The following is a 20,191-nucleotide window of genomic DNA, read 5'->3' on the forward strand; positions in this document are numbered from 1 at the left end:
TACACAACAGTTGATGTTCCATTATTGCTAAAAAAGCAGAATTATGTTGTTTTTCTGAGCTCAGGATGCCAGGACCAGATGTCAGCTAGTCAAGTATCTCCCTACTTGTGTTTGCTTACCCTTGTGCTTGGCAAGCGTCAACACTGAGAAGGTACGACAAACACACTGAGCATACCACCTGGCAGCTTGCACGTGTGTGAAAACATCAGAAGCACAAGAGCAAGAGTTAGAGGAATGGCATGCACTGATTTCCAAGGATGTGATTAACACAATCAAGCTGGTGAGAGCTGAGAAACATGTTGCTTGTGCTCTCATGTGCCACAGAAAAGATGACTTGTTGGTAGAAGACATACGCCTGACAACAGACAGCAGCAGAGGGGATGCAGCACATCTCATGGGCTGTTCCTTTTATCCCACGAGGAGGACAAGTTACAATCCCACACAAGAAAATGAAAGATGCTCATCAGCAATGTTGTCTAATATAAAGATAAGAAGTAAATAAGATTCAGAGGCAAATTACCACACTACAGTATCTTTCAGCTCCTAAATGATTTCAGATGTCTGTCCAAGAACAAGCTAACCTTGGGACTTAAGAGGAACCCAGAAGGCACACTGAGGACCCAACAGCTGGCAAACCTTGCCTTCCATGTCAGATGCAGGTGACCTTGGCCAGAGCACTTGGGCACATATATCTTGGCCCTGATGAGAATGAGTATGTGATATGAATATAGTGATTGATTCTTTACTTGCTTAGGAAATCAAATAAAATGTCATTCTGTCTCTAAGCAGTCTTGCCTTTTCTTTCATTAGTTCCTACAACAGTACTGTACAAACATCCCATGAGCATGATTATACAGTTTAATTTTAAGATGTCCATGATAGTCTACTTAATATTTGCTTATACACCCTACCATCAAGGGCATCAAGAAGCTCTGACGTAGTAGGTTAACACCACTGATGACTCACAGTTCTGCCAAATGGACATGCACAACAGAATCACAACAGTGCTATTCTTTTCTGCACTTGCATCTATATGTCAAAACGTCCAGCTCTGATCTGCCAATCTCAGAAACTAAGGTCTCCATTCTCAGTAAAAGGCTGCTCCTGGTTGGCAACTTCTCTTCTTCCTACCACAGATACAATAAGTACCAGTGCAAAATTTCACATTGTATCTCTAGCAATATTTACTATTAGTATCTGTTAACTCCCCCGGATAGCTACTATCTAATGGAGGCAGAAGGCAAGATCAGAAGCCAACTTAATCCTTGTCCAGAAAATGTACACAAGCAGAGCACGTGCTAGCCAGCAAGTCTTTCAGACAGCTACCAAGCAGATACAGAAAGGCATACGTCACGGGCTAAAGGTGGAGAAAGAGCACTACTGTTCTGTGCAATGCATAGCACTTCAGTCAAACAGGCATTGCATAAACTCTCCTCTGTTTTGCAGTCCATATACAAGATGCTGAGGTTGGTGCTTTTCCAGAAAACGCTGCAGAGGTTTTGCGAGTTGCCTGTTGCAAATACAATATCCCTAGGGCCTAAGGAGTTTTGTGGAGACCACCTGGAACTGCCACCCTGTGTTTCCCACCCAGGCAGCCAGCAAAGCCTACCCAGACCCTGGACTGCCTATCAAGAGGTCAGCATGCTGCTGTGGTCTTGCAAAGCTGCTAAACAGCTCAACATAACTGCCATGTGCTCCAGTTGTCTTGAGTCTTCTTGCCTCAGGAGCTCTTCTAGCATTCTCAAGAGTACCTAGGAGATAGGAAATTATCCTTTCCAAATGAAACATTTTGGCTTTTTTTTTCTTCAGCAAATATCATGAGCTGAAGATGAAACTCCATAGCTGAAATTCCTTGCCACATAAGCCCGGCTGCTTTTGAAGATGTAATTCATTGCAAGCTTGAAAGGTATGATCATAAGACCAAGTAGAGGAAGTTATCAAATATATGACCAGTGCATCCCTTAATTGGAGGACACATGATGTAGCCCAGCACAGTGCTGATGTAAAAGGACTCTGACACAGCAGACTCTTTTTATTGCTGGTATGGTAGAGACACCATCACTCCTACCACAGCCTGATCATACAACAGTGGGCGCTGCCTGGTAATGTATTTTCCTCTGTAATTCAGATTCATGTAGGAGCTATTCTCAGGGTGAAAAAGCTTTCTTCTCAGTTGCTTGCTTCTTGTCATTACCATAGAGGCAGCAACTATGAACATCCGGAATATTTAAGAGGGCAGGTATGTCTCAAAGTGTGAGACCCACTGGGAGAAGAATGAAAGAATGTTCCCAGATGGATGGTGAGAAGATCTGTGGCTCACACTATTAGGTAGAAGTTAAGCTCTAAATTCTAAGAGCTTAGCAAAGCATTAGAAATCTTATGTAATATTAGCTGCGTATTATAAATACATCTTTGCTCAGCGCAGGAGTCTCTCAGGTAGTCAGAATATTTCTGCTTATTTCAAAACTGTGCTTATTTAATAAATATTCTTCCTAGAAATCTCTAGAAGCTTTGGTTCATGAGACTTTGGGTCAATAGTGGATTCTGGGTGCAAAAGATGAGTGATAAGGAAACAGCGGAAGTACAGACACCTCTTCATAGTGCAAGCTCTTACTTAAAATGAATTCCCTTTATGTGGCATCTGTCCTGACAGCAATTTCCATCATGTTAGTTCTTCAGTTATATAATCTTTTTACCATTAAAATTTCAAAGATGGCTCTTGCTGCTGCTTGACCCAGTCCGCGTGGAGGAGCACAGAGAATCCTGCATGGACTCTGGTGGGAGCTGGAGCTGGGAATACCCTCTGCTTTCCCACCGCAGCCTGTCGTTTGTGGTCCTCAGACACTAAAGGAGCTCAGCCAGCAGAGCCAAGTAGGACTAGACATTCATAATAATGTTATTAACAAATGGCAATGGTATTTTACACAGGCACAAGATGCGGTTGTTGGTTGCAGTCCTGTTTTTGACACAAGCAGCTGCAAACTCAGATGATGTCATGACAAATCCAAAGAGTGTAAATCCAGAGACATTCATGAATGTTGTAAGTCAGGAGAATATTGGATCTCCTTTCTATCTGAACGTTTGTAGATATTTAACTGGGTGAGAGGGGGCCACGGAGGAATGCAGGGTATGTGGACAGGGCTGCAGTAGCCATGTGTACTGTTTTTGTGGTGACACATGGCATTACACCGTCTCCATGCCATCATTAACAAACCCTAAATAAGTCCTCATCCTCCCTGCAAATTAAGTGCAATTAGTAGAAGCAGGTTAGTTAGAGACAGCAGCAGCCTCAGTTTGGATTGAATCAGACTTCTTCCTTGGAGGTAGAAAGTTCTGCAGGTTCCTCTCTCCTTGCTCAAATATGTGGCATTTGCTTGTGCCCCTTGACAAGGCAGGAGCCCCACCATGATTTAAAACCCCACTATTGAGCCCAAAACTCAGTGCCAGCAGTACTTCACTAGGCACAGACCCATGAGCACACCACGCTGAGGGTTTCACACAGGTCTCCACACAGACCCTGGTCCTAGCAGACCCAGCAGCACAACTCCGCAGGCAGCAGACTGAGATGGATCCAAGAGCTGAGCCATGAAATTGCTGAAATTAAACGCCTCCAGCAACCACGTGAAAAAGCAGCATGGCAACCCAGGAGCAGGCGCACTGATTTCACCAGACTGAAACATCCCAGTCTGTTGAATTTTCAGTGTAGATAACGCTGAAGCCCTGTGAGCCCTGTGACAAACTACAGGAGGCCTTTTCAGCCATCCCTGCAGGCTGGGTAGGCCTGTGAGCTCTTCTGCCCTGCCAGCCGGCTCAAAGCTCAGCACAGCATGTTTTGCTGCTAGTGCCAGAGTCAGAAAACTCTTCTGTTTTCAGCCCTCGCTTCCAGAGGAATCCACGTGCACACGCCATGCTCAGGCCTGCTGTATCCCAGCCCCAGGCCACATCTCCTCCTCTTCAGATAGGCCCACAACACCAGCACACAGAACATCTCATCACACGTAGCCTCACTGCTTGATGTTTTCCTGCAGTAGAAGCATTTAAGTGGGGTGAGCTTCTGAAAGCACATCTCAGGTAAAAGATTTTTTCCCAACAACAGGTTTCTGAGTCCTTTTGGCTAGAGAGAGTGAAAACAGTGAGGATGGTGACTCAGTCTGGAGACATCTCTCATACTGTTCTCCTGGCTCAGCAGGGGCATCCCAGATGATGAGGGATGTGCTCTGTGTCAACCAATTGTCCCAGCTATGCCATGCTTGCACCTTGTCTTTTCTTTTCCCAGAGCCAAGTGATCTGCCACAGAATGTACCCCAGCGAGGAGTATGAAGTCCTGACTCGTGATGGTTACTATGTCAAACTGAACAGAATTCCTCATGGGAGAGAATATCCTAGGAACATAGGTATGGCTCTATTTGGCAAGGAAGCCAGCAAACAGGTGTAACATCTCAGACACTGCTTGATTTTTGGGTAGCCCTCTATGGAGCCACAAGTTGGGTCCCTTCCAGCTCAAGGATATTGTGTGATTCATTGGTTCTATGATTCTAACAAGCAGTTACCTAAGATCCAGGTGAAGGAATGAACCTTACTGGGACAGTATTTATCACTAATGCAAAAAATACCAAATCCATGGCCCTTCTCCAATTTGCAATCAAGTCTTTAGCAACCAGCACAGGAAAGCATGCACACAGCACAGGAACCTCTTTTGTTATCAAGCAGCAACTCAGTTTAAAGGCTCAAAGGATGCAGACATATCTTAAGAAAGATCCTCATTTAATTTTTCCCCTGAAAATTTGTGTCTTTGAGGTCTGTACTACCTCAGTGACAAACCTAGAGGTCTGAGAGTGTGTGGTTGTCACAGTCAGTCCATGTCTGCAGTGCTGAGCTCATAGAGATGAGCACATGGGGCCTGAAAGGTTTGGTAGAGCCATCAGCAGCTCTTCAGCCTGTGACAATCACAACTCAACTACAGCCAAGATTTCTTAATGTCCCTGTTTTGATACCCTCCCTCCAGGCAATACAAAAGAATATTGCATGTGCTCTGACAGTGCTAAAAGGAGGCCACAGTAGTCTGAATTTGGTAATAGCAAAGGAATTCTGGTTCAATAAAACATGATGTTTATTTCATATCTAGGCCCCAGACCTGTTGTGTTTCTTCAGCATGGGCTACTTGGTGATAGCAGCAACTGGGCTGAAAATCTGGCTAACAACAGCCTTGGCTTCATACTAGCAGACTCTGGCTATGATGTGTGGCTGGGAAACAGTCGGGGAACACGCTGTTCCCAAAGACACCAGCATCTTTCCCCCAACCAGACTGAATTCTGGGATTTCAGGTAGGCTGGGGTGGATTACAAAAGCTGGCAAACTCTCTTGTGTGTCACCCACCTCTAGGCGGAGGCTGATGCCTCCACACAGGCAAGTCAGAGCATCTAGTCCCGTGAATGGCCACCCCCAGACCTGCCAGAGGAGCCTGAAGGCAGGGAGGCTGGAAGCACCTGTGCAGACCTGCCTAGTGACATGGTGCCAGTATCTCACTGCAGATGCCATGTGTCTCCACCCTGCAGAATCCAGGACTGCCTGTGGATGTCTCAGACCAGTCCTCCCAGCAAGGCGCCTGCAAGTGGCAATCTCTCCCCCTCTTCTAGATGTAGTCCCCAACGACAATGAGGGTGGGTTAGTGAAGGGGCCAAGATGATCTTAGAGGTATTTTCCAACCTTAACGATTTCAATGGTTCTATGATTCCTCTGAAATAGTCTGGGAAGTGAGTTTTCCTTCTGCTCAGGAACAGTCTGAAGTAAGTAAGACATTTTAAGCTGCTACTGCCTGCCCAGCACTTGTCTCCGGTCTTATAAATATGTTTGCAGTAGAATAGCTAAGGAAGTGCATCTGCACTTACACTACATCACGCTAAAAGGCACGTGGAACAGGACTCCCTGTTTCTGGCATCCTGATCTGCAGAACCAGATCTTGATCTGCAGTTATGCATTGCAACTGAAATACTGTACTGTATTGATGACCAGGCTCTGCAAATTCCTAGCAATGGTTATGGAAGGACTAAGTCTTCTCAATGGAGGATGAGGCCATGGCAGGAGAGATGCCTTTGGACTGTGTGTAGCATCACCTACTTTATGGCTCTCCTTGGTCATGGAAACTTTCTGTTGGGAAACTATCTGCAGATGTCAAGCTCTTCTGTACATACCCTTGTAACTCATGCTCTGTTCCTGTATTGCAGCTTCCACGAAATGGCCATATATGACCTTCCAGCAATGATCAACTTTGTCCTGCAGAAAACTGGCCAGAAGCAGCTGTACTATGTGGGCTACTCTCAGGGTGCCACTATCGGTGTGTTAGAAGGGGTTGGGCATCACCTTTCTCTCTAAAACAGGGAAGATGTTGCCTGGACCACCTCGAAAACATTCACTTTGCCATCTGTAAGCAGAAAGTGCAGGGAGATCCTACATGTGTGAGCGACCAAACAGGCATGTTAAGACATCTCAAAGGTCCCTTGCAACACAACAGCAGTGCTCTCCCTAAAGGAGAAATGGGAGGACCAGCATGTTCCTACAGCAGTAGGAAAGTGCTAGGTGGCCACAGTCAGGCCCTGAAAAGCAAATTCCAGCCTAGAAAGCTGGGTTCTACACCAAACACAAGTGCATTTTGCATAGAGTTCAAGGCTTGTGCACCCCAATCACAGTGCTTTTTTCCACCAGCTAGGCCATCATGGGTATGAGGTGACCTAAGGGACAATGAAAGTAGCCAGTGGGAGGTGATACAACTGTTCTTTTCTCCTTGTGAAAGGCAGAATGCCCCATTAGTGTTAGTCATTAAAGTGTTTTGTCAACCACAGGAGTAAAAATGTTCTCTCTTTCTGGCTAGCACTAACACTGAACAGAAAGTTCAGAGGCACAAATTCCAGATTCCTAATTCAGACTAATGTCAGATTAACAGACATAGGCAGCAGGTTCATGCAAACCCTTGGGCTAAGCACCTAAACAAAATCCAACAAGTCTCAGATTGTTTTTCTGTTTTCTCAGCATTCATAGCATTTTCATCCATGCCAGAACTGGCTCAGAAAATCAAAACTTTTTTTGCCTTGGCTCCTGTAGTAACGACGAAGCATGCCAGAAGTCCTGTCTTGAAAATGTCATTCCTTCTTAATGGAAAACCCGAAATGCTTCAGGTATGAGATTCACCCCTACTCTAATCCTCTGAATGCCAGAAAACGGACGTTGTTTTCAGGCCATCTGAAGCAGCAGAAAGCAGCTGATTTCCATAGATGTAATAGCCTAGGGAAGGGAAATGTAAGAAGCTACCTTCACCATTTGTTTCCCCAGATCCTGTTGGGCAAGACAGATGCCTCTCTGAGGATAAGGAAGCTGTGGAGATTTCTTCCTAACCTGTGCAGGCACCCGCTCCTGCATAAGCCCTGTGCCAACATATTTTTCCTGCTGGGTGGCTTCAACGAGAAGAACTTCAACATGGTGCGTCTGTCCATCAGTCCAGCAGACTCAGAGCAAGGCACTCAGCAAGGTCTGGAGGCCCACGAGTGGCCACCAAGGATTTGTGCATGGTCACTGGGCTGGGTGGGGTGTCCTTGAGGACTTGCTGAACATGGGCTCTGGGAGAGCATCTTGCAGGGAGTTTCCCTCATAGGGACAATTGGTGTCCTTTCCTGGGGATTGGAGACTTCTGGTTTCAGGTAGGAAGGCTGCTCTTGGTGGTGGAAAGCTTAAAACTGCTGACCTACCAGTTGTCATCTACTAGCCCTGGAGGAAGTGAGGTTTGGTAGGGCATGGGGAACGCTGAGGCTAAATGTTGCTAACAGTTTGTTTCTTCTTCCGGAGTTGTATAAGAACAATTGATTTTTAATTTGAAATTATGTTTGTGAACCTGACCTAACTCTCTAGGCAGCACAACACAGTAGAGGCTCTTGGAAAACACAATCTGGCAAACATTGTGCCTGTTCCTATTCACCTGCAAGCAATGATATCTTGAGTGTGTTTCCCTGCAGACCCGGCTAGATGTGTACACAGCCCACTATCCTGATAGCACATCTGTCAAAAACATAATACACTGGACCCAGGTATGTCCCCTGAATGGCCTCACCCCTTGGCTGGTCCCTGAACCTGGTGTCTCTAGGTGTGAGAGACCAGCATGTGTTGATGCTAGCAACTTGTGAGGGAGGAAAGGGATAAAACAGAGCCTGCATAAGGGGCTTAGGATACAGGCAGAGCGGCTCTGTTTCCCATTATTTGCTCTTTTTCACTGCAATGAGATGTGTGCACTGGGCTGCTCTGCTGTGAGCCAGCCCTTGAGAGTCTTTGAGGTATGGAACGCATATGGTGTTCCTGCCATGTCCCGCTGCATGGTTATCCTTTCCCCTCAGGTGAAGACATCTGGAGAGTTTAAAGCTTTCGACTACGGCAGCAAAAACCAAGCTGTGTACCACCAGGTAGGGGTTGCAGTGCTGGTGTCCAGGACATCTGCATCCAATCCTGCAGCCAGGCTCACATCAAGCCTGTCCTGTGTTCTGTGGGGCTATGTGAGCCCATAGGGTTTCCCAGATGATTCTCACGTCCCTCCAGGAGAAGCCTCCCTACTACCAGTTGGAGAAGATGCCTGTGCCTACAGCAGTGTGGTCAGGGGGTGAGGATTGGGTAGCTGACCAGAGGGATGTCCTCCTGCTGCTGCCACACATCACCCGCCTCATCTCCTACATGCACATCACCGACTGGAACCACTGGGACTTCATCTGGGGCCTGGACAGCCCTGGACGCCTCTACAGCTGCATCGTGGCTATGGTGAAAGGGTCCCAGCAGGGCAAGGCCCAGCTGAGCAGTGCCCCGAGGAAGCAGCGGGATGTGATCAGACCCCAATAGCGGTACATTGGGGATGGCTGAGCCAAATTTTTCTAGGCTGCATCAAGGGGTGCTGGGAGGGGCCCTGGCCCTGCTCATGGCCGAGGGCTCAAGTGGGGCGCGGAGCACCCGTCTTCACCAGGGCCGGGTCATGGCTTCTCCACTGTGCAGTGGTGCTCTGCAAGTTCCCACCCTGCTGAAAAACGTGCAAAAACACGGTGCTCCCTACCCATCACCACCCTCTACCCAAAAAAAAAATCCCACAAAACAGAACAGAAATAAGAACTTGAAGGGGATTTTTTGTGCATTGTCAGAGCTCAGTGCTAAGGCGAGGGTTAAACAGCAGCACAGCCCTGGGGTGAAGGTTCAATAGCAGCGCGGCCCCACGAGATCCGGGGCGGCCCCGGAGGCGGGCGGACGCCATGGAGCGCGGCGGCGGCGGGCGGCAGGTGCTGGTGGTGGGCGCAGGGATGGCGGCGCTGGGGGCGGCGCAGCGGCTGCAGGGCACGGGCGGCGTGCGGCTGCTGGAGGCGGGTGGCCGCGTCGGTGGCCGCGTCTGCAGCCTCCCCTTCGGTAGGGAGCGGAGGGCGCGGGGCGCGGGGGTGGCAGCGGCCCCGGGATGACTTCGCCTTCCTCCCGCAGCCTCAGGGCTGGCAGAGCTGGGCGCTCACTGGATCCACGGGCCCTCGGAAGGGAATCCCGTCTTCCGCCTGGCTTCCGGCTACGGCCTGCTGGGCCCCGGGGCCACCGAGGAGGAGAATCAGCGGGTGGAGGCCAAGGGGCACCCGCTGCTGCCTGTCATCACCTACGGTAGCTCAGGGAAGGTGCTGAGCCCCGAGCTGGTGAGCAGCACCCGCAGCCTCTTCAGCGAGCTGCTGGGCACGGCCCAGGCCCTCGCGGGCGTGTCGGAGCTACCAGCCAACAGCGTGGGGCAGTACCTGCGGGCAGAGATCACCCGGCTGGCCTCCGCCTGGGATGAGGACAAGGATGACAAACAGCTGCGGCTGGCCATCCTCAGTGCCTGCCTCAAGCTGGAGTGCTGCATCAGTGGCACCCACAGCATGGACATGGTGGCCTTGGGGTCCTTTGGGGAGTACACCTCGCTGCCTGGCCTGGATTGCACCTTCCCAGGGTGAGCAGGAGCACCGGGAACACCCTGTGCAGGGGTACGTGGCAGTGAAGGAAGGTGTCTCTGGTCCTATCCTCTCCTACAGTGGCTACAGCAGCCTGCCTGAGCGCATGCTGGAGACCCTGCCAGAGGGCACCGTCCTGCTCAACAAACCAGTGAGGACTATCCAGTGGCAGGGGTCCTTCTGTGAGGAGGGGGACACAGACAGGGACTTCCCTGTCCGGGTGGAGTGCGAGGATGGTGACTCTTTTCTCACTGACCATGTTATTGTCACCGTCCCACTGGGTGAGGCTTGAGGGGCCCTGCCCAACCACTGCATCACTCCACTGAGCCCCTGGGGCAAGTGGCCTGGTTGCAGTGGAAGGAAGCTACCCCACCTTCTCTCTGTAGGTTTCCTCAAGGAACGGCATCAGGACTTTTTCCAGCCTCCCCTGCCTCAGAGGAAGGCAGAGGCTATTCGCCGCCTAGGCTTTGGCACCAACAACAAGATCTTCCTGGAATTTGAGCAGCCCTTCTGGGAGCCCGAGCAGCAGATGCTGGAAGTAGTGTGGGAGGACGAATCACCTCTTGCTGAGCCCAGTACCGACATGAAGGCCAACTGGTTCAAGAAGCTTGTTGGCTTTGTGGTCCTGCAGCCACCAGAGCAGTAGGTGGCCCGGCACTTTGGCCCTACGCAGTGCTGGTTTGGGGGTCTTTCAGGGCGATGCGGTCTGGAGCAGGCAGGGCTTCAGGCTGTGCAACTCAGTCCCCACCTCTCATCGGGTGCTCCTTCTCCCCACCAGGGTTGGGCACGTCCTCTGTGGCTTCATTGCTGGCAAGGAGTCAGAGTACATGGAGACACTGAGCGACGCTGAGGTTCTCAGCACCATGACCCAGGTCCTCCGCACACTGACAGGTACCTGATCCTCCACCTCCCCAACACCTCCATATGCAGGAAGAGGCCCAGCAGGCTGGGGGCTCTGTCCGGCCCTGAGATGTGCCCCATGGCCCACAGGCAACCCGCACCTGCCCACACCCTGCAGTGTGCTGCGCTCCTGCTGGCACAGCACTCCCTACACACGTGGCTCCTACAGCTACGTGGCTGTCGGAAGCTCTGGAGAAGACATAGACATACTGGCACAGCCACTGCCCGAGGATGCATCTGACCCAAGGGTAAGGGCATGGAGGGTAATAATAGCGTGGGATTTGGGACAGCTCCAGTGTGCAATGGGGTGTGCAGTAGCATGTGCCCGAGGAGCACAGAGCTCTGTGCGGGGTCACTTGGGTCCTTTGGTGTGGAATGGCGGGACAGGGTGGGGAACACCTCATCTCTTAAACTGGGGAGGTGTGGCCCGCAGAATGTATCCCAGCACCCTCCAGGCATGGGGCATTTCCCCAAGGCCTCAGGCACCCACTCAATGGGCTGGCGTCAGGGACGGCCTCAGGCGAGCTGTGGGCACGTGTAGCCACGGGTGGGCCTGATGCTGCTCCCGGCCCTGACTCCCGCCCCGTAGCCGCTGCAGGTGCTGTTCGCGGGGGAGGCCACGCACCGCTCCTTCTATTCCACCACGCACGGCGCGCTGCTGTCCGGTTGGCGGGAGGCCGAACGCCTCAACCACCTCCCGCGGGCCGCGGCCCGATCGTAATAAAGGTTCCTTCCCCACAGAGTTCCGCCTGGTTTATTGCCCGCCGGCCGCTCGTCCTCCGCGGACCGTCAGTACCAGTTGGTGCCGGCGATCATGAAGCGCGTGTCGTCCAGCGGGGCCGTCGCGGGGCCTGGCTGCGAGGCGGCGTCCGGGGGGGGCTGCGGGGCGGCAGGTGGCTGCGAAGTAGGCTGCGAAGGAGGCTGCGGAGCCGCGGTGGGCGCGGCGGGCGCTGGGCCCGGACCCACCGCTGAGCTCCGAGACTCCCCGCTGGGCCGCGGCTCCGCCATGACGCTGAAAGAGCGCTGTGTCACGGCTGGGTCGGGCCACGCCCCCCGCCACGACCGCATCCCCGCACTCACCTCCCAGCGCCGCTCCGCTTCCTCTTTCCGCTTCTCACGGCGGAAGTGACGGCCGGAAGTGACTCACCGGAAGTGTCATGAGGAGCTGGGTGGGACTGCTGCGCGCCGCCGCCGCCTTGGGGCCGTGCTCGGAGTCGGGCGGGTTCCGCACCCGCTTCGATTTCGGCAGCCGCGATGCGGCCTCATGGTTCCCCGGGCACATGGCCAAAGGTGAGTGCCCGGTAGCGGCGGGGGGGGCCCTTCCCGTCGGTGCCTCTGGCCGCTCCGCTCAGCGGGCGTTGTGTTGCAGGACTGCGGCAGATGCGGGCCTCCTTGCGGCGTGCCGACTGTCTCGTCGAGGTGCACGACGCTCGTATATCCTTAGACGCCGAGTCCTGCGCTGTGCCCTACTGCCAAGTGCTTCCAGTTCCTAAGCCGCTCGAGCGGCACCGGCCCCCCGCACGGCATTCAGACTGCCTCCCAGCTCCCTGCTTTCTCCAGCACGCGCTGTCTCCGTGCCGTACCGCCCTCCGGGTACCACGATCTAAGTTCCGAAATCCCCCTGAGATGCACCGGCCCCGCAACCCCCAAAATGGTGCCTCCTGTTTTCCATAAGGTCCCATACCGGTCCCCGACCATGTTTTCCCCTACGTCTGCCTCTGCACATAGTCATTCATTCACTCCCTTTTGGTCCCTGTACCCATATTCATCTGTCCATGAGGTAGTTTGCTCTCAGCCCCATAACCCCCCAAACCAGCCCCCATGCCCCTCTTTTCTCTGTGATCTGCTCCAGCACGCAGTTGCTTCAGCGCCCCTTTAAGCCCTGCATCTGTGCTGTTACCTAGTTCCAAGCCTCTTCGTCCCACATGCCACACCAGCCCCCCACTCTCCTATTTTCCCTCATACCACAGTTGTTCTCCTTAGCAGCCACACATCCCACTGTCAGGCCGTAATCCTGTGCTGCAGGAGGTGCTGGGCATCCGCCCACATCTTCTGGTGCTGAACAAGATGGACCTGGCTGACCTACGCCAGCAGTCAGTGAGTGCTGGAGGCAGAGAGTGGGCTGGGACCCCGCAGGGCTTCAGTAGGACAATACTAGTGAGCTCCTGTCCCCACAGAGAGTCCTGGAGCAACTGAGGCAGCAGGGATGCTCGCATGTTGTCTTCACTGATTGTCAGCGGGATGGCAATGTCAAGAAGGTACTGTGCTGCTGCTGTGTCCTCAGTGGCCCTGAGGCTGCGGTGAGAGCATCCTCCCCACTTCCCACAGATTGTGCCCCTGGTCGCCAAGCTAATCAGCAGCAGCCCACGCTACCACCGGGCTGAGGTGAGTAGGGGCAGGGAGGCTGCAGCCTGGGTATGTCCTCTGGTGGAGCACAGCACCTGCACGTGTCCTCCTTGCTTTCAGAGTATCGAGTACAGCATCATGGTGATCGGCGTGCCCAACGTAGGCAAGTCATCGCTTATCAACTCTTTGCGGAGGTTGCACCTCAAAAAGGGTACACCCAAGTTTCCGTAGCATCGGGAGGTTGCTGCTCCAGCATCACGCACCACCCTCACTCTCTCCTTTTCTCCAAAGGAAGAGCCACAGCAGTGGGTGGTGAGCCAGGTGTCACCAAGGCGGTGCTGACCCGGATCCAGGTACCATCTCCCCCTGTGGGTGCGGCTGCAGGGTGCAGACTTTCTCCCATGAAGCGCCTCATCACTTTGCAGCGAGGCCTTGGCTAAGAGCCCCCGCTGAGCCTGTGGTCTTGGTGGTGGGACCACAGGTGTGCGAGACTCCCCTGATGTACCTGGTGGACACGCCAGGTGTGCTGCCCCCAAAGTTGGCCGATGTGGAGACGGGGATGAAGCTGGCATTGTGTGGTATGGGGCCATGGAGCAGGGAAGCCTGGGGCAGGCTGTGTGGAGAAAGCTGACAAGGCTGGGGGCTTCCCTCTGGCAGGAGCCATCCGTGACCATTTAGTGGGTGAGGACATCATGGCTGACTACCTGCTGTACGTACTGAACCAGCAGCAGCAGTTTGGGTGAGTGGGGAGCAGGGCATGGCTGGGGCACCCCGAGATGTGGGTGGGTGCCGCATCCTCTCTGCAGATACATGGAGCGCTATGGACTGCCCGAGGCCAGTGACAACATCAGGCATGTGCTGAAGTACGTGGCGGTCACCCTGGGCAAGACGCAGAAGGTGAAGGTGCTGACAGGCACAGGTGAGTATGGGGTTTGGGGATCAGTGGGCTGTGGGCTCTGCTGAGGATTGTGGCAACCCTCTCTGTCCATTCTGCAGGGAATGTCAACATGATGATGCTCAACTACTCAGCTGCTGCCTATGAGTTCCTGCGGGCCTTCCGTGCCGGGCGCCTGGGTAGACTGACATTGGACTGAGGGTCTTGGAGTAGAGCAGGGCATGCCACATCTCCCCCAGCTCCAGGTGGTGGCATGGTGTGATTAAAGCTGCTTTGTTCCTAGATGGGTTACCTCGTGATGGCTGCATCCTCCCCACTGGGACTGGTGGGAAAGGGAAGGGGAAGGCACAGCCTCCGGGGAAGCCCAAACCGTGCAGGTGTCACCTGTAGCCCCAAGTAAAACCAGAGGCCTCGGTGCAGGGTGTTAAAGCTATCCCCGTACCTGCACCCGGTCCTTGCTTGGGCCGTGTCCAGCCACACGTGGTGTCACCCAGCTTTATTTCCACGTTGCTGTGGGATCGCTTTAGGAACCCAGTGGTCCCAGTGGATGCCATCAGTGGTGCAGGATGGCAGTGAGTGGACAGAGCCATGGCACGGCCCAGCCCCATTCCACCTGTTCTGATGCCAGCGATGTCCAGGCTGTCCCATTGCCTTCGTGGTACTCCGTCTCTGCCTGGGCCTGGTGCAGTGCGGCTCCAGCTGCTGCCCCAGCTGCTGCTGCCACAGCCACACGCAGGGCCCCGCCATAGCGTGGCAGGCCCCTGTGCCGGCTGCGGGCAGCCCCCCGTGCCATGCCGCGTGCAGCCCCCCGGGAGCCCCCACGCCCGCCTTTGGCGGCGGCCGGTTGGCAGAAGGTGGCAGCAAGCAGTAGCAGCACCCAGCAGCAGGCCACACACTGCCTCATCCTGCTGACCTGCATACAGGGAGGGCTCTGCTGTGGGCAGGTGCTCACCTCACTACGTGCATGCGCAATGTGTCTGTGTGCACCAGCCCTGGTCCTGTGCATGCACCCACTGAAGCTCTGTAAGCACTGCATGTGCCAGGATCATGCATGCACCCTGGCTTACAGCGCACCCATATGTGGTGTGTGAGTGCAGTCACATCGTGCATGGGCTGCAGACATCGCACGCGTCAACACGGGCTGTACAGGCATGCAGGCAGCCATGAAGTCTCCCTATGCCTTGCACATGCATCGATGCGTGGGATGCATGGTGCGTGCATGCAGCCCTGGTTGCAGCCTGCATGTGCATGTGTTGTGTGTGTGCCACATGCACCAACATAGGGATTACACATGCATGCCACATTCACAACATGCATGTCAATTGCATGACACGTGGATTACACATGTCATTTGCACCAAAATGTGTGTTACTGGAACCTGGGGTGCACAAGCACATGGTTTGCAAGTGTCTGCGATATATGCCAACACATGCATTACATATCTTGCATAACACATGGATTGCACAAATATGTTGCATGCACCAACATATGTATTACATACACTGACACATGGATGACATGTGTGTGTCACACACATCAACATGCTTGCCACACGCGCTGACACACGGGCTGCACAGACACGTGTGAGCCGCTGTGCTGTCATCAGCCCTGCACGTGCACTTGCACCCGGTGTGCCCGACCACACGCGCGGTGTCCCCCTGCACGCGCTGCACATCCGCACGACCTCCCGCAGCCATGGGCTCGAGCTCCGACGCACCCGTGCATGGCCAACGCACGGCCGTACGCACCTCTCCGCGCAGGGGCCGCGCATCCGCGCAGCGATCCCCGACGCCTTCCGCTCCCACGTCCCGCGTGGGCGCCTCCCTTCCGCGCTCGCTAGCCCCGGGGCTGCCACCCACTCCGCTCCTCTCGGCGTCGGGCGGTGGCCACGGGGCCGCGCCGCGCGCCCTCGGGAGACGTGAAGAGCGGACAGGCGTGGGGAGCTGCGGGGCCCTCGTCGGCCAATGGCACAGGCGCGCTGCGGGCAGCGGCAGCGCCGACCAATGGGCGCGGGGCGGAGCGAGGCTGCAGGACGGCGGGGGCGTGGCCGCGCAGCTCTGCGCCTCGCAGCGAAATGGCGGCCTCGCTGCGCGCCCTCCTCCGCCCCGGTGCCGGTGTCTGCGCCGGTGCCGCGCGGCGCCGCGCTCTTCTGGCGGCACTCCGCCCCCTCGTGGCGGGGCGAGGGTACAGCGACGGTGAGCGAAGGGTCGGCGGTAGCGGGCGCTGGGAGGGGAGCGCTGCGGGGTGGGGGGAAGAAAGGGCACCTGGAGCCAGGGGCGGGCAGTGGGCTTAGGCCGTGCTCGGGACACCGGCACCGGGCGAGGGGCACCGGGAGCCACCCCCATGGAGCGCGGAGCCCACCGCCCACCTGGGTGAAGATCGCCCCATAATGGCGCGCGGTCACCTGGCCGCGCAGGGCCCCCGTTCCGCTTCCTGCAGGTGCAGAAGGCCGGGGCGGGCGGCAGCGTGGGGCTGATCCGGCTGCAGCGGCCCGAGGCGCTCAACGCGCTCTGTGCGGGGCTGATGGAGGAGCTGGGGCGTGCGCTGGACGCCTTCGAGGCCGATGGGCAGGTGGGAGCTATTGTCATCACCGGCAGTGAAAAGGCCTTTGCTGGTACGGCCCCGACACCCTGTGGTCCCACCCCCCTCCTCTGGGGATCCCAACGCAGCCCTTTGGGTACAGCATAGGCGGTCCCCCTTGCAGCCGGCGCTGACATTAAAGAGATGCAGAACAAAACCTTCCAGGAGTGCTATAGTGGCGGCTTCCTGGCTGGCTGGGATCGGGTGGCCACTGTCCGCAAGCCCACTATCGCCGCCGTTAATGGCTTCGCTGTGAGTGCCCCTTCTGTGTCCCCGTGTCCCACGTCCGTGCTGCCCATATACCATAGCCTCACTGTGCTTGCAGCTGGGCGGCGGCTGCGAACTGGCCATGATGTGCGACATCATCTATGCCGGGGAGAAGGCGCAGTTTGGGCAGCCCGAGATCCTGCTGGGGACGATCCCAGGTGAGCGTGGAGGCTGTGTGTCCCGGGCGGGTTGGTGACAGCCGCGTGCCTGCTGCCATGCCCACCGCCCCACCCCCAGGCGCCGGCGGAACGCAGAGGCTGACCAGGGCTGTGGGCAAGTCGCTGGCCATGGAGATGGTGCTGACTGGGGAGCGGATCTCGGCGGCGGAGGCCAAAGCGGCAGGTAGGGGTGTGGGTGTGGCTGGGGGCACAATGAGGACTTCCCCTACCACCTCTCTGCTTGTCCCCAGGTCTGGTCAGCAAAGTCTTCCCCACGGAGAAGCTGCTGGATGCGGCCATTGGCTGCGCTGAGAAGATCGCTACCAACTCCAAACTGGTGGTAGCTATGGCCAAGGAGTCCGTCAATGCTGGTATGGGGGTCAGGGATGGGGTGAACTCAGGGTTTTAGGGGGCTGAATGGTGTTCCCATCTCCTCGTCTCTCATCGTGTCCCATCTCCTCATCCCCATCTTTTCTCAATCTCCTTGTCCCCATCTCCAGCGTTCGAAACAACACTGACAGAGGGCAACAGGACAGAGAAGCGCCTTTTCTATGCCACTTTTGCCACCGTGAGTACAGGGCTGGCCCTGGAAACACAGGGAGGGTGAGGCTGTGGAACACCCCAACCCATTCTCTGCCACCAGGACGATCGCAAGGAAGGGATGACTGCATTTGTGGAGAAGCGCAAAGCCAACTTCACTGACAGTTGAGCTGCAGAACCAGCAGACACTTGTTCCCCTTTGCTGTCCTTCACCAGCCATGTGCCTCAAAATGAAGGACGGGTCTGTTGGCACCGCAGAGGGAGCCAGCACCCGACACTGACTGATGCCCACACTGGGCAAGATCCTCAGCAGGGTTTTGCTTGTTATTGTTATTAAAAGGCTTTCCTGGTGCTGCCGTTGCATCGTTTTTGTTGGGAGTTCCCAAACTGAGAAGCACTGGAGATGGCTAGGAGCCCTTCCTATGGGCTGACCTGGGGCTGGGGTGACAGGCCGAGCCCCCTGGCCTGCTGGACTCTCCTATTCCTGTCAGAAACCAGGCATCCACCAGGCTGCTCAACAAGGAGAGGTTTACTGGGGGCCCAAGGGGAGGGCAGGGCTGGAGCCTCATTCAGCTGTGGTAGAGGTGGTCACGATCCTCTGAGGGGCCATTTTCCACTTCTGCTGATAGAACCAGGCGCTCTCTGCAGGACTGGAGTTCAGGCTCCACCTCAACCTTGACTGAAGGGTGGTAGAGATGGTCGCGGTCCTGCTCTGGCCCCACCTGGACCCGAGCAGGGTCTGGAGGGAACAGAGGCCGTGAGGGAGTGTCCTTGGCAAGCTTGGCTTCCTCTGCCTTCTGTGCGGCCTGGATGCTGTAAGAGAGCAGAGGTGGCCCGTGGGGCAGCAAGTCATGAAAGCTGACCCCATGTTGTCAGTGCCTGCTGAGGGCTGAGTGGGTCCATTTGGATTTAAAACATGAATTAGTGGGCTCTTTGGGTGCTCATCTCACGAGTGGCACAGGCACGATGGCAGCATTGCTGCAAGGGAAGCAATAGCAGCTTTGAAGCAAGGTGAAGCAAAACCAGGGCCATGCAGCTTAGAGGGTTTGAGTGATGTGAGGGGAAATGCATGAGCAGGAAGCCCCTTAACTGTTAGGAATTCAAAGCAGCAAGGATAATACATCCCCTTAAAGTGCCTAATCATAGAATCATAGAATCATAAACAGTCTGAATTGAAAAGGACCATAATGATCATCTAGTTTCAACCCCCCTGCTATGTGTAGGGTTGCCAGCCACTAGACCAGGCTGCCCACTGATGTTTGCCCACTGCTTTCCCCAGCCCGATCCCAGCCACAATGCAGCACTCAGAGGTGCAGGCAGTGTGGCTGTAGCCCCTCTTACATCTCTTTTGCCAGATTCTGCTCCGCATCCACATCCCGTCTGAGACCAAGAGCCTGCAGCAGAGAAGGACAAGGTGAGGGTCAGCTCTGTGCCCGGCCCTGGGCCACAGAGAGCTGTGGGCTCACCTGGGTGCCTTCGGGGGCTAGCAGCAGGAGAGCTGCACCCAGCAGCACAGCTACACCACAGGGACCCATGGTGCCTCTGCCTGTGCATAGCCCTTGCCCCGCACTTTGCCCCTGGGTGTGGTGCAGCCACGCATGTCGTGTGGTTGCATGGGGAGTGGTGTGGGTCATGCAGGTGCGCCCCATCGTGCACTTGTATACATACACCCTGCAGAGCACCAGCAGCAGTCGAGTTAGCAGCTGCTGAGGGCTGCAGGTCTGCAAACTCATTCCTCAACACCAAACTAGGAATCCAAACTAGGCCAGCTGAAATAAACAGTGAAAGGAGAATAGCTGTGCAGCGCCATCGCCATCATGTAGCTGAGCACCTGCTCAGCTGCTCTCAGTGGCTCTCCTGCCCCATGTGCTGTGCACAGCAGGGTTTCTCTCCAGCATGAGGTTATCTTCAGCTCCTGCCTCTGAAGGAAAATGGATGGATTTGGTGCTTTCAGGTTGCAATTCCTTTGCTGATCCATTTTTCCCCTGGGAGATGAATCTTAACATGAGTGTTTCACAGCATGCAAAGAAGGGCTCCAGAGATGGGGAAGGATCTGGGAGGCAGGAGGTGTGAGGAGCATCTAGGGTCCCTGGGTCTGTCTGGTCCAGAGTAGAGGAGCCGAAGGGAGGCCTTGTGGCGGCTGCAGCTCCTCACAGGGAGCGCAGGGGCAGCGCTGAGCTCTGCTCTGTGTGACGGCGACAGGCCGAGGGAACAGCATGGAGCTGTCAGGGGAGGGCAGCTGGGGGTGAGGGAAAGGCTCTGTGGCAGAGGGCGGTGGGGTGGAATGGGCTGTGCGGGGCAGTGGGCACAACCCTGAGTGCTGGAGCTCAGGGAGTGCTGGAGTGCTGCTCTCAGACGTAGGGTTTGGGTGGTGCTGTGCAGAGCCCAGAGTTGCATTCAATAATGCTGGGGGGTCCATGCCATCTTAGGTTATCCTCCAGTTTTGTGATGTGATTCTACCTCCCCTGACAGAGAGCTCCTCCCCAGCATTCCTATAGCCCCTTTAGATACTAGAAGGCCAC

The 20,191-nt window shown here is 55.2% G+C and overlaps 4 protein-coding genes and 1 long non-coding RNA gene across 8 annotated transcripts; 4 read left to right on the forward strand and 1 right to left on the reverse strand.

The window, feature by feature from the left end:
- The first annotated feature begins 2,935 nt into the window (after positions 1 to 2,935).
- Positions 2,936 to 8,871, forward strand: LOC128077866 (lysosomal acid lipase/cholesteryl ester hydrolase-like). Its single transcript, XM_052677460.1, has 9 exons — positions 2,936 to 3,040; positions 4,277 to 4,394; positions 5,126 to 5,324; positions 6,225 to 6,334; positions 7,027 to 7,172; positions 7,327 to 7,473; positions 8,004 to 8,075; positions 8,379 to 8,444; positions 8,578 to 8,871. Exons 1-9 carry the CDS (start codon positions 2,936 to 2,938, stop codon positions 8,869 to 8,871), a joined length of 1,257 nt encoding a protein of 418 aa, XP_052533420.1.
- A 386-nt stretch (positions 8,872 to 9,257) lies between these two features.
- PAOX (polyamine oxidase) lies at positions 9,258 to 11,458 on the forward strand. The gene is given in 7 exon segments (XM_052676740.1): positions 9,258 to 9,423; positions 9,493 to 9,982; positions 10,065 to 10,264; positions 10,370 to 10,625; positions 10,762 to 10,874; positions 10,974 to 11,273; positions 11,276 to 11,458. Coding segments are annotated over 7 exon segments (1,659 nt in total). The 5' UTR covers positions 9,258 to 9,272; the 3' UTR covers positions 11,425 to 11,458.
- A 477-nt stretch (positions 11,459 to 11,935) lies between these two features.
- MTG1 (mitochondrial ribosome associated GTPase 1) lies at positions 11,936 to 14,406 on the forward strand. 4 transcript variants are annotated; one of them, XM_052676742.1, is made up of 11 exons: positions 11,936 to 12,173; positions 12,253 to 12,476; positions 12,867 to 12,980; positions 13,061 to 13,141; positions 13,212 to 13,268; positions 13,350 to 13,396; positions 13,525 to 13,582; positions 13,711 to 13,807; positions 13,887 to 13,968; positions 14,036 to 14,148; positions 14,226 to 14,406. In XM_052676742.1, exons 1-11 carry the CDS (start codon positions 12,041 to 12,043, stop codon positions 14,321 to 14,323), a joined length of 1,104 nt encoding a protein of 367 aa, XP_052532702.1. In that variant the 5' UTR covers positions 11,936 to 12,040; the 3' UTR covers positions 14,324 to 14,406. The 4 variants fall into 4 exon arrangements, with proteins under 4 accessions (XP_052532702.1, XP_052532703.1, XP_052532701.1 ...); XM_052676741.1 differs by having other exon boundaries at positions 11,946 to 12,173; positions 13,350 to 13,440; positions 13,521 to 13,582; XM_052676744.1 differs by having other exon boundaries at positions 11,963 to 12,173; positions 12,253 to 12,317; positions 12,876 to 12,980; positions 13,350 to 13,440; positions 13,521 to 13,582.
- Positions 14,407 to 14,593: 187 nt separating this feature from the next.
- Positions 14,594 to 16,128, reverse strand: LOC128077494 (uncharacterized). The gene is made up of 2 exons (XR_008205025.1): positions 15,873 to 16,128; positions 14,594 to 15,037 (listed from the first exon to the last, which is right to left on the reverse strand). It is a non-coding gene; the product is annotated as an uncharacterized LOC128077494 (long non-coding RNA).
- Positions 16,129 to 16,171: 43 nt separating this feature from the next.
- ECHS1 (enoyl-CoA hydratase, short chain 1) lies at positions 16,172 to 18,022 on the forward strand. The gene is made up of 8 exons (XM_052676746.1): positions 16,172 to 16,319; positions 16,541 to 16,738; positions 16,829 to 16,956; positions 17,030 to 17,129; positions 17,209 to 17,313; positions 17,381 to 17,500; positions 17,630 to 17,697; positions 17,773 to 18,022. Exons 1-8 carry the CDS (start codon positions 16,199 to 16,201, stop codon positions 17,836 to 17,838), a joined length of 906 nt encoding a protein of 301 aa, XP_052532706.1. The 5' UTR covers positions 16,172 to 16,198; the 3' UTR covers positions 17,839 to 18,022.
- The last annotated feature ends 2,169 nt before the right edge of the window (positions 18,023 to 20,191 follow it).

The sequence above is a fragment of the Tympanuchus pallidicinctus genome, unplaced genomic scaffold, assembly GCF_026119805.1.
Source record: "Tympanuchus pallidicinctus isolate F22 unplaced genomic scaffold, pur_lepc_1.0 scaffold16, whole genome shotgun sequence".
In the NCBI taxonomy this organism is placed as follows: Eukaryota; Metazoa; Chordata; class Aves; order Galliformes; family Phasianidae; genus Tympanuchus; species Tympanuchus pallidicinctus.

Excerpts from the sequence above, each read along its gene's own strand:
- MTG1 (XM_052676741.1), top strand. The coding sequence starts at position 12,041 with ATGAGGAGCTGGGTGGGACTGCTGCGCGCCGCCGCCGCCTTGGGGCCG. Across the intron at positions 12,477-12,866 it reads CGTGCCGTACCGCCCTCCGG|CAGCCACACATCCCACTGTC; the intron begins GTACCACGATCT and ends TGTTCTCCTTAG. Across the intron at positions 13,583-13,710 it reads CGGTGCTGACCCGGATCCAG|GTGTGCGAGACTCCCCTGAT; the intron begins GTACCATCTCCC and ends GTGGGACCACAG.
- ECHS1 (XM_052676746.1), top strand. The coding sequence starts at position 16,199 with ATGGCGGCCTCGCTGCGCGCCCTCCTCCGCCCCGGTGCCGGTGTCTGC. Across the intron at positions 17,130-17,208 it reads CCTGCTGGGGACGATCCCAG|GCGCCGGCGGAACGCAGAGG; the intron begins GTGAGCGTGGAG and ends CCCCACCCCCAG. Across the intron at positions 17,698-17,772 it reads TCTATGCCACTTTTGCCACC|GACGATCGCAAGGAAGGGAT; the intron begins GTGAGTACAGGG and ends CTCTGCCACCAG.
- LOC128077866 (XM_052677460.1), top strand. The coding sequence starts at position 2,936 with ATGCGGTTGTTGGTTGCAGTCCTGTTTTTGACACAAGCAGCTGCAAAC. Across the intron at positions 4,395-5,125 it reads AGAATATCCTAGGAACATAG|GCCCCAGACCTGTTGTGTTT; the intron begins GTATGGCTCTAT and ends TTTCATATCTAG. Across the intron at positions 7,474-8,003 it reads ACGAGAAGAACTTCAACATG|ACCCGGCTAGATGTGTACAC; the intron begins GTGCGTCTGTCC and ends GTTTCCCTGCAG.